General features: G+C 37.9%; 1 protein-coding gene across 1 annotated transcript; it reads left to right on the forward strand.

The window, feature by feature from the left end:
- Positions 1-221: 221 nt before the first annotated feature.
- Positions 222-8,561, forward strand: LOC121407443 (development-specific protein LVN1.2-like). Its single transcript, XM_041598514.1, has 7 exons — positions 222-315; positions 1,222-1,315; positions 3,036-3,196; positions 3,789-3,873; positions 5,693-5,881; positions 6,521-6,615; positions 7,767-8,561. The coding sequence occupies exons 2-7, from the start codon at positions 1,231-1,233 to the stop codon at positions 7,830-7,832; spliced, it is 681 nt and encodes a 226-aa protein (XP_041454448.1). The 5' UTR covers positions 222-315; positions 1,222-1,230; the 3' UTR covers positions 7,833-8,561.
- The last annotated feature ends 3,632 nt before the right edge of the window (positions 8,562-12,193 follow it).

Consider the following 12,193-nt stretch of genomic DNA (forward strand, 5'->3'; position numbering starts at 1 on the left):
ATAACTGATAGGTCCTTATTTCATACAATATGCTCTGTAATCTGACCCACGAACAATTCACAATTATCTTTGAACTTTGGCTGCCATGTGCTTGGTGATAAGAGTATATCGTATTGACATTTATTAATTTGAACTAATTAATTGGCGCGTAGTTACAAAAATAAAATATTGCCTCATGAAATCGCTTGAAATTAAATGGGCGAAAGGGTATAAATATTGCAAGAATGCACCGCTTTGGCCACACGGTTCCTGACACATTCAGCTACGAAGAAAGTTGACGAAGCCAACTTTTTATTTCTTTTTTCGCTAAGAAAGGTGAGTAAATTACTATTCTCTTTTCTCTTAATTTCAAATAAAATGATTATATTTTTTCATGCGAGCAGCTGGTATCTGTATGGACAGCGAATGCCGCCATAATTCGTACTTCGTATACCCATATTCTATGCTATCATTTCCATATTCCTTTTACGCAGGTGCGGATTTGACATCACAATTTTGTTTGGAGTTTTCAAAAATGGAATTGTACGGAATTATTGCTCTGACTGCCCCTGGTTCTTTACCAAAAATGCAACAGTGTGATCACGTAATCTTAAAATGTAGACCTATTAGAATTGTAAAATTATTTGTTGACTCTACCATATATCATATTTATGCAGTGGTGGGAGGGAACAAAATAAGATATTTTCTGAGTAGAGCAATAGTATTGATTGCTTTGTCAAAATCAGTGGCTATAATATCTAGGAGAAAATACTCAGGGCAGTTATAGGTGTTATCGCTCCCCTTCCAGCCAATGATGCTGGTCGGCAAATCGATCAAACCTTGTCTCTTAGAGCATCTCCCGCCCTCATCAAGTTTATATGTTAGCCTTTCAACTTGTAAGGTGGTTTGATCTTTCCGCTCCATGTTGGGTTCTCATTCCACTCCTCCTCCCTTGTGCTCCCCTCAGAGTGGAGTATTTGAGCCCCCCCTCCCCGCCATTGCCCCTATACGCCATTTATCAAATAGTATAGGCCTACGATCTATATAGAAACTGTCAAGAGTAGGCTGCATCAGAAGATTTTTGCAATTGATTACGCTTGGAGAAAGTCGCCCGATGAGAATCGAATCATTCAGGTGCTCAGTCATTTACAATAAAAAAAATCGTGAAAAACTTGTCAATGTGTTTACGTTTTCACACATTTATGCTGTTGATTGAAACATGTTTTCCATTTTTCTATACAGAATCTGAACATGAAGCTGCTAATATTCTTTGCCCTTGTGGCTCTGGCCAGTGCACGTCAATGTTGCGGACCTCGTCAGATCATGGCCGGAAATGGTAAGTTATAAAAGAACAAATTCATCCTGACAGCAAGTTTGTTTGTTTTTTTTAATAAAAAAAACATGAAATTTTGACGTTACTAGATTAATTATCAAAAAGATAAATCATAGCCCAACCACCAATCAGGATGAACGTTCATGGAATAATGGTAGTGGTGACGTGTGGTACATGCTCTGGGCTCGAACCCCAGACCTCCGTTTATAGGATAACTTCCAAATTATCTCTAGTAACAGTTTTACAGATGGGGAGGGGGGGCTTAGGGCCAAATGGACCCATATAAATTGCACGACCAGAAAAAGAAAAACAGAGTAATAGAGAGAAAAGTGTGAAATATAATATCATTTTCTCAGTTTTACGTATAGATCTCTTACAATATTAGTATTTTTTGTACTAAAATTGCCAGATTTTTTTTTCGTACACTTCACTCTCTCGCAGCTTTGCAGAAATTCTGCCCCACAGGCCATGTCTGGCTCCCTCATTTTTTATTTATTTTTTTTATTGATCGGTACTGTTTCTAGAGAGGGAAATTTTATTGTTGCCAAAATGGACCTTATTTTCGCCCTATAAAAATCTGATATCCTCAGTTCCAATCGGGGGGGGGGGGGGGAGGGTGGAAAAAGGGCACCTCTCATGTAGCCCTTTAGAGGTGAACACTTCATTCTCCCCCCCCCCCCCCGATCTGTGCTTGGTTCTATGACTCAGGTTTAATACAAAATGTATGTTTGCCGCAATGAGGGAAATTTGGTCGGTCTGTCGTTATGATAATAATTTAGTAATGAAATAAAAGAGCTCCTAGATCTATTTTTACATTGGAAGTGGATATTTTTTTTGTTTAGGCTCAGGACACCGTCCTCTTATTACGACACGAAATCTTGAGCATATGATTTAGATAAAATACGTCACGTCGATTAATAAAAATTAAATTAATACAATAAGCCAATTAAGGGAAACCTTAAACAAGATTAGGCCTATTCCTATCGAGGCCTTGTTTGCATCTTTATTGTCGCATGCGAAAGGGGATATCAGATTTATTTCAAGTTAGCAAAACTATCTTGATGACATCAATTGTGATTTTAGACATTTTTGTTTCAATTATCCTGCATAATTACAAGAAACAAAACATGAAACTGTATACATGCACATGCATAATGGATCGATAAACTACAATATCAGGAAAGCCTACGAAATTCAATGACAGATTTATCAAGTATGTTTGTTATGGTGCCCAAATTCTGTTCGAAGTGGATATAATAAAAGCATCAAAGATTCTTCTATTCACATGAATAAAAAAAATCACCAGAAATAAGTTTGGTCGTATAGCAATGGTGAAATATATGGGTAACGTCATGCCCCCATCTTTGTCTGTAAATACTTCGGGCTTGGAAAAGTGGCGTAATGAGAAAAACAGAAATGAGGAGGTGCCAAACATTGGTATATGGGACAACAATTTTTTAAGTCGCGAGCAAGCGAGCGAACCTGAAAAGTAATTTTGATCTTTTCTGTACGAAAAATTAATCATTTTGATAGATTTTTAACGTATGTTTAGAAAATGATATCATATATCTTTCTTTCCCTGTCCATTTCTTTCTTTATCTCATTTTTCTTGGTGGTGGAACTTTTATTGAGGAGGGGGGGGGGGTGGTCAACCCAGATTCCCCCTCCCCAGCTATACTCCAGTGCTCGAATGTAATTTATTTCTTGCTTGTTTTCTGTGCAGGTGCAACCGTTGGCATAGATAATGGTAGTCCAGAGGGATACCACACCTATGCTTATGGAGCGTTCGATTACATCAATCGCAGGTTTGGATATACCATGTACGTGAACAATGTCGACGGAAAAAGCTCGCATGTCTACCGTGTGGTCCAAAAATATGAGGAGGTAAGAGGAGAAACAATTGTGCGACTTGTGTCTGTGTCATAAATACTTGCTTAAAAATAGTATGTGCCGCCATTGTAAATTACTTGTCTAGCTTTCAAATCTGTCTGACAAAGGGAAGGAGAGAAGAAAAGGAAGAAAAGTGAATGAAACAAAGGAAGGGGAATAGGTAGGAAAAATAAGAACAAATTCAGGCCATTACAGAAAACTAAAAATGTCGCTTACGCTTCGTGTTCGCTTTGCATTGAGGGAGATAGGATTCTGTTAAAAAGGTTAAAATGGAACTTCAAATATCCCGTTTTCAAGTCAATAATGCATTATTCCGTTCGCGATTGTAATTGTCATTATTGTGTTCAGTGAGATACGTTCTTGTACATGCTTACAAACAAGTTCTGAATATCAAATATATTCGGCTTGCGCTACGCGCTCATAATATTTTATCAGCAAGATACGTATCATCTTAATCAATTCCCACAAACAGCTCTCGTATTACTAAGTGGCCCCTTTTCTAGTCAGTATGTCTAGGCCTGTATCAAATATTTTTAGCGCTTTGCATTCGCATTATTAATTTCATTTTCACTATCACTGACTATAGGATACTGAATGGATCATACATGAAGTTACACGGAGCTGTCTGAAGAGGAAGGCCTATCAACCAGAGCCAAGTCCTTGCGTACCAGGTAAGACTTATATGAACGACATTGTCTGTTTTATGAGATATACAAAACATCCCGTTTTCAAGTCAATATACACCAAATATATTTCCTCGCTCGGCGAGTTATTATTGTTTTATGTAGTGACATATCCTTCTTTTTCATGACTACCCCCTTTTAAGGTCTGAATATGAATCAGCTCCAGTCCGTATTTACTTTCGTATTAGTGGATCGGTGAGATAGGTCTGGTCATTCCTACTAACAATCCTTAGAATGTCCCCTTTTCTGGTCTGAATATCAAAATATAAAAAACTTTCAGCTCGCGCTTCGCGCTCTCATCAATTTAGTTAGCGAAGATGTATGGCCTTAGTGAATTCCTAAAAACAAGCGTTGGAACGATGACTGAAAACGTTAAACAAGCCTCAGAATGACCCTCTTCAGATCTGAACTACAAATTTTTTTAGCAATTAATGAGATACGTATCATATGATTACAATAACTACAAAAAGTGCTTCATGTGTTAATTCTAACAAAATCAGCAAGCACTTTGCGCTCGCATTAGATGACTACAGTGAGGTACGTATGCTCTTAAAGAATTCCTAAACAAATAGTTATTAAAATTACCCTGTTTAGGGTCAATCAAATAAAAATATTTAGCTCGCGCTTTGCGCTCGCATAGTTTGTTTAGTACCCGGGGGCCACTTACATTGACGAGTGGATACCATGCGCGACAAAAAAAACACGTAGAAAGGATGTCTTTTTCACGATAGGGCACGTTACGTACGTAACGTGATAAGGGTGTCAAAAACACAAAAATAATGAAAAAAGGGTATCTATTTTGCTAATAAGATTACGTGTTTAGGGTCGAATTTGCGGGGATGATAAAACAAAATTAAAATGTTTTATAAAGGATGCCCTTTTTGCCCCAACACTTCGTGTTTAGAGTCCGATTTGCGCGAGGTGTAGAAAGTGGGGTCGTACTAAACCAAATAAGGTAAAGCCGACGACCGAAGGACCCGTAACAATAAAACATTCCTGTACTTGTTTAGGGGTTCATTTCAGGTAATATTTGCCAAGAGTATCGTTTTGTTTCCAATACTTGTTAAGGGTATTGTTTCACACGCCAATACTTGTTAAACATGTTAAGGGTGCATTGTCAGAATATGGAAATTACGTGTTTAGGCTAGGGTGCTTTTCGAGACCCCATGGTCGCGCATGGTATCCACTCGTGAATGGAAGTGCCCCCCCCCCCCGGGGTTTAGTGAGACAGGTACGTATCAGGACTACAAAAATTTGCTTATAATAATCCTTCTTTATGTCTAAATATCAACAATTTTCAGCTCGCGCTTCGTTATTTTATCATTAAGATACATATCCGTTTAATAACACAGTCCTTAAAATGTCTATATTAGGCGGGATATTAGGTCAGTATACCTGGCAAATGAGGCGCGCTTTGCGCGCCAACTAAGTTTTTGGGGGCTGGTGCCCCCCCCCCCCCATGCTGTGACCTACGGTACGCCACTGCTTATGAAATTAAATGCAAATTGAGAAGATTGAAAGACAAATAAGTAGTAAGACTTGCATTATTGTCATATTATATACATAGACCAACAAAATAATGTAATGTCATTACATACATCTGCTCTTTTCATGCTTCCATTGAGTACTTCAAGTTTTGGTATAGAGATTTTTTTAATCCTTGGTCCTCTCATGGAGCTATTACAGAACTATTAATAGCTCCTGGTGCTATATTATATACCTGCCCTATGTAAAATGCATCGAGGCCTGCAGACACTGCGCGTGTTAACAACAACTTTCCTCTCCTCTCATTCTATCGATAAAAAAGAGCGAGCAGATTTCTCGACCACCTTCTTCTTGGGCGGGGCCAAAGGATTGGAGGTAGATACCTGGTCCTACACCTATACCAGTCCTAAGGATCCTCTAGACGGTGTGGTAGCTCTGAACACGGTCCATGGATCCTGTATACCTACGGGAGGATCTATCTTCGGCAAGGTCAACAGCGGTGGACAGGATGGTGAGTATAGGTGCACTGGCTATGTTTTCTTCTTCATTCAAATGTTATGAGATTCTATTCAATAAATACATTTTGGAAGGGGTTTATTGTGTGGTGGTTCGATGCTTGCTCGCTATACACTGTTAAAAATAATCCAAACAACGCCTTTTACTATGTGAATCGCACAGTAGTTGTTTAAACAGTTTAAACAAGTGTTTAATAATAATAATAATAATAATAATATAGGGTATTGCGCACCTTGTTTGCTCAAGGCGCTCCTATATTACCCGGCTAAGCTAGGCGTTCACAGCGCACAGCTTCCTGAGGAATAACTCCCTACAGGTACCCATTTACCTCACCTGGGTTGAGTGCTGGGTTATTAAGTTTAAAACCTAATAACCATACTTAAATCATTGATAATTAAATATTTGAATTTAGACTTTGTTGTTTGAGATTTTAAACACTTGTTTAAAATGTTTAAACAACTACTGTGCGGTTCACATAGTAAACAGCGTTGTTTAAATTATTTTTAATAGGGTTCTCCAGAACGTGGAAGAACACTCCCCTAATTATTTACATTTGGTTCATATTTACTTCAAATTAAATGTGTTTCTTTTATAGGATTATTCTTAAAAACTGAGATAATTGTGTTTTTCCTAGTTTCTTTCGTGATTGCCAGTGGAGTACTAAACATGACCCGTTCCATACCCGATCCTGATCGTTGGTTCACTCTACCAAGCTATTGCAACCAATCGGTGAGCTTTGTTACCACTATCTCATTCTCATTGAACTGTACAAGATGTATGTTTTTTTTTCAGTAGGCTATATACTTTTTATAGATAAGGTTTCGCCTTACCATACTATATTATCATGGGCGGAAATCCCAGGGGGGACGCGTCCCCCCTACCAAAAATAGTAGGGGGACATAATATCAAATGTCCCCCTGCTATTTTTGATGGAGAACATTTTCATCATTCACAATCGAAATAATACATGTATTTTGGACTAAATGACCCTAAATTTAGGGTTAAAACCTTTTTTTTCCTTTTTTTTGCTTGACAAATTTTTCAGCCCCTGGTCTCCCCTACCTTTGGGGACAGATTTCCGCCCATGTATATCATCAAATTACAGAGTATAGGCCTATTATTAATATTCTACAAATTGTTTGTATTTGGTTTATTGACTTGCGGCAGGGAGACATTCATTGGCCTATATGGGCTTGCGCGTAAAATGTGATGATTTATGAAGGTGTATGAGGTTAAAGAGAGAGTCAGCACATAAAAACTTATGTTTCAGTGTCATGTGATATAATTTTTTTAATGCAATTTTCTATTTAAAAAATTCAAATTGGTTTTACCTGTTCGGGAGGGGAGTATATCATCATTCATATATACAATGTAATACCCCTCCTATAGAAAATATTCTATTCATCATTTTCCATAAAAATAAAAGAGTATTTGATGTATTGGGGCAGCTGATCTCATAGTTACGATGTCTCAAATTCAAATAGGCCCATTAAGAATCATCTAGAAGTCTTATTCTTTAATTGATTTTCTTCAAACCTTCACCAACTTTATTATCTGCTTTATAAAAATCAGCTTTTCTCCAAGGTGAGCTTTCCCTTTAACTTCCAATGCAATTGTCCACCTCCATCCCTAACGCGACCCAATTTGTCCTCATTTTTTTTCTTTCTTCTTTTGTGCACCTCTTTATCCTGGAAAAGTGTTTACATCATTTTATTTGGACCGAGCTTTGCAAAGAAATTTTATTTTTTATTTTTATTTAGTTATTTTTTATTGTTATTATTATTATTTTTTTTTTTTTGGGGGGGGGGGTAATCGGAAAAGATTAATCACAATCCAACAATTACTTTGTACAATCGAACAATGCTTTTCTCTTTTTTCAGGTGAGCGTGTCCGGTGACAGCACAGTGTTTGATCACGAAGTCTTGAAGTTACCCATCTTCTTCTAAACGAGATTGTTCTCACAGATGTGTTTCATAAATCTCACGGTGCTTAAAAACATTATGCACTACTCTGCTTTCTTGATGTTCCCATTTTAAATTCAGAATAATATTGTCGTCAGCCCTTAAAAAAACTTACACCAAAACGCCTTTCAAAAATCAAGTTGCAGCTTATATGGATTTACGAACAGCTTTATGATACTTCGGACTGACAGTCACTTCTAACCATTTGGAAAAAAAAATTAGGCCTACCTGATGACTGAGGGGATGGGGTAAATCTTGAAGATTCCATTTTCCTTTTCAAGTAAAGGGGCGGCTGTGGTAAATTTCAGATTCTGACATTCCAAAACTTTCCCTAATATAGCAAGATCCATGGTAAAATCATGATTGTAAATTTTGGTAGGACTCTTGCAGACGAACGCTGGTACAATATTGGAAATGGTAAGACAAATGACATCCATTGTTAGATTTGTACCGCAGTGAATATATTTGATTAATAATGTTTATTATTTGTTTGACTAAATTTTGTATATAATCTGTTACTTTCCTAAATATGGTTTTAAACCAGTATCGATCGTTGCACCAGCTTTTTAGTATAGACTAGGCCAAAATAAATGTGTATGGGCAATTGCAAAATATTGTTGTACTAATTAAGAAATAAACCAAGTTTGAAACAAAGTTTGTGTCGGAAAAATATTGTTGCTCTAATTAAGAAATAAACCAAGTTTGAAACATAAATTTTGTGTCGGATTTCTTAGTTTTATGATGTCCAAAAAAGAAGTACCTACAAATTTGTCCTTTCCTTTCGGGCAGAGCACATGGAAGGGGGGGGGCGGCGGGTTGATGCAGGATTTCAACCCCCCACCCGCCCCATACACATACACTCCTTTGTCCTGTAAATGTGTGTATAAAATATGCCATCTTATTGTGATATTTAAATGGTCACCCCATGATCTTCATGGACCTATGGGACAGGGGCGGATCCAGGATTTTCCAGCGGGGGGGGGTCCACATTTTCCCGATGAAAATTTGACAAGCAAAAAAAAAAGAGGTTTCCACCTAAAATCGAAGGTCATCTCGTCCGTGGAAAATGATTTATGACAAGCAAGAAAAAGGGTCCTCACTTTCAAAAGGGGGATGTACACTTGGGTAAAAACGGTATTTTTACATTAAAAATTTTCATTATGGCTTTAAAAGGGGCACGGGCCGGCTGTGCCCTCCCCCTTGGATCCGCCAGTTATTGGATGCCTAGACCTGTGCAGTAGAGTCCCCCTTCCAGTGTGACTGTTCACAACGTGTTCACATTGTCGACTGTGTGAATATTTCAAATGCTCAAATTTAATAGTGGCCATCTCTATAGGCCCGCCCTGCAGTATGAAATAAATACAATATAATGAATAAATAAATAACAAATACTAAATGTGATTTCATATTGTGTTCCATGTAAACACGTACACCGTGGTACACAGTGCTCAAGTATAGGTTAATAATTACGGAAGAGTCCACCCAAGAGAGATTGCCCATAGCATGGACCATACATTGATTATAACTATAGGACCTTTCAAATGAAAATCTAAACCAAAATGTGGGTTTTGCACCCTGGGTAACTTGTATTTCTAATTCGATGTGTTGTGCAAATCATTGTAAACAATAAGGTCGTGTAATACAGCTGCATCTCTGCCTCTTTGCAATTTGAAGCACGTATGTTGATTGGTTGATTGATTATTGAATTTTATTGATCAATAATATTGGTCAATTGATCGATCGATAGATTGATTCGTTGATTAAGTGATAGATTGATCGAATTGTTGATTGATGCTTGAATTGATTGGTTGGTTGGTTGATTGATTGATTGATTGAATGACTGATTGATTATTGATTAAACGTTTTATATATATATATATATATATATATATAGATAGATATACAATATAAGTGCCCCCCCAAAAAAATCCCCCGTACGAAACAATGCCCTTTTTTCAAAATGAAATTTTAGGTTAGAAATCACAATTTTTGGGGCTAGCGCTTTGCACTTTCATATTGTTTAGTATAAGGGTTAGTCCTTGTATATTTGTCTTGTTTATGGTTACAAAATTCATAGAATACGGTCCAGTTTTCACACATTTTTGGCTCGTGTTTCGCGCTCGCATCAGTTTTTTTTAAGGTACTCATTCTGTTCCTGATTACAAACAGTGTTTAGAATATCCAATTTTCATGTGAGAAAATCACAACTTTCTGGCGTGCTTCGCGCTCGCATCATTAATGTTTAGTAAGATACTCATCCTGTTCATACAAAAATGCTTAGAATGTTAGATTTTCAGGTTGGAATATCACACATTATTTTTTTGGCTCGTGTTTTGTGCTTGCAACAATCCGATTGTTTAGTAAGGTAGTCATTCTGTTTCTGTTTAAATAAAATGCCTAGAATGTCCAGTTTTCTGGTAAGAATATCACAAAGCGCGAGTTTTACAACTTCAGATTTGAAATATCTTTTCGATCAGAAATCACAAAAAAACGTTGCTCAACTCATACCTCGGTCACATTTGCTCAAAGGATGCTATTCGACAAGTCGAAAACAACCGTTTTAACATTTATCTACCAGAGCTACATGAATAAAACGGCTGTTTTCGACTCACCGTGCGGCCACCGCGCCGTAGAGCAAATGTGACTGAGGTATTAATAAAAACAATCCACACAATTTCATGATGCACCAAAATGCCCTTTTTTGGGTTTGCCCCCCCCCCCATACGAAAATACGTTCTGCCGCCCCTGCAGTCTACCAACTTTGTCACTGAATGTGCTCTATTGTTTCCAGTGTATAGATACTCATAATGTGTATGCTGTTTTTTTAAATATTTTGTTTAAACTATTATGATTTTCTCAATTATTTGCGTTGATAATTACCTTCGATACTTGCCTGCTGTGATTTTATTTTGTAACACCAGGGGCGGATATAGCTTTTTTTAAAGGAGGAGATTGACCGAGAAATTTCACAAGCAAAAAAATAATATTAAAAAATATGAATGAAAAGCACAAAAAAGGCGTACGTAGGATTTTCCACGGGGGGGGGGGAACCGTCCGCCAAAAAAATTGACAAGCAAAAAAAAAGTTCTTCAAGCTCGTCAGGGGGGGGGGGGCAATAAAGGTCTTTAAGCTCGTCAGGGGGGCAAAAAAGGTCTTTCGAGCTCATCATGGGGGCAGGGATACGTCCTTTACATGGGTTGTGGCTCGTCAGGGGGGCAGACTGCCCCCCCCCCACTAGCGTAACTACTTGTTATATCCCCCACTTAACACAGAATCATGAACATGGCCGTACGTAACAGGAGGGCAGTCGATTTTTTTTCAAAAAAAGGTTTACGCATCCTACCCCCCCCCCCCGCAAGAAATTATGCTTACCTCCATGATCATCAAAACCCAAGGTAAAACTATGGAAGCTTAAAAGTGCCACCGAGATGTTGAGATAATTATCTCGGGAAGTCGACATCTTGATAGCAAAGGATAAGATGACGAGATCCCAGATCTCATCATGTCAACATCTTTAAGAAGAGATGATGAGATGACGAGATCCTGGATCTCATCATGTCAACATCTTTTAGAAGAGATGATGAGATGACAAGATCCCGGATCTCATCATGTCAACATCTTTTAGAAGAGATGTTGAGATGACAAGATCCCGGATCTCATCATGTTGACATCGTTTAGAAGAGATGATGAGATGACAAGATCCTGGATCTCATCATGTTGACATCTTTTGGAAGAGATGATGAGATGACAAGATCCCGGATCTCATCATGTTGACATCTTGTAGAAGAGATGATGAGATGACAAGATCCTGGATCTCATCATGTTGACATCTTGTAGAAGAGATGATGAGATGACAAGATCCTGGATCTCATCATGTCAACATCTTGTAGAAGAGATGATGAGATGACAAGATCCTGGATCTCATCATGTCAACATCTTTAGAAGAGATGTTGAGATGACAAGATCATCTCATCATCTCATCATCTCTTCTACAAGATGTCAACATGATGAGATCCGGGATCTTGTCATCTCATCATCTCTTCTACAAGATGTCAACATGATGAGATCCGGGATCTTGTCATCTCATCATCTCTTCCAAAAGATGTCAACATGATGAGATCCAGGATCTTGTCATCTCATCATCTCTTCTAAACGATGTCAACATGATGAGATCCGGGATCTTGTCATCTCAACATCTCTTCTAAAAGATGTTGACATGATGAGATCCGGGATCTTGTCATCTCATCATCTCTTCTAAAAGATGTTGACATGATGAGATCCAGGATCTTGTCATCTCATCATCTCTTCTAAAAGATGTCGACATGATGAGATCCAGGATCTCGTCA

This window comes from Lytechinus variegatus, chromosome 2, assembly GCF_018143015.1.
Source record: "Lytechinus variegatus isolate NC3 chromosome 2, Lvar_3.0, whole genome shotgun sequence".
Classification (NCBI taxonomy): Eukaryota; Metazoa; Echinodermata; class Echinoidea; order Temnopleuroida; family Toxopneustidae; genus Lytechinus; species Lytechinus variegatus.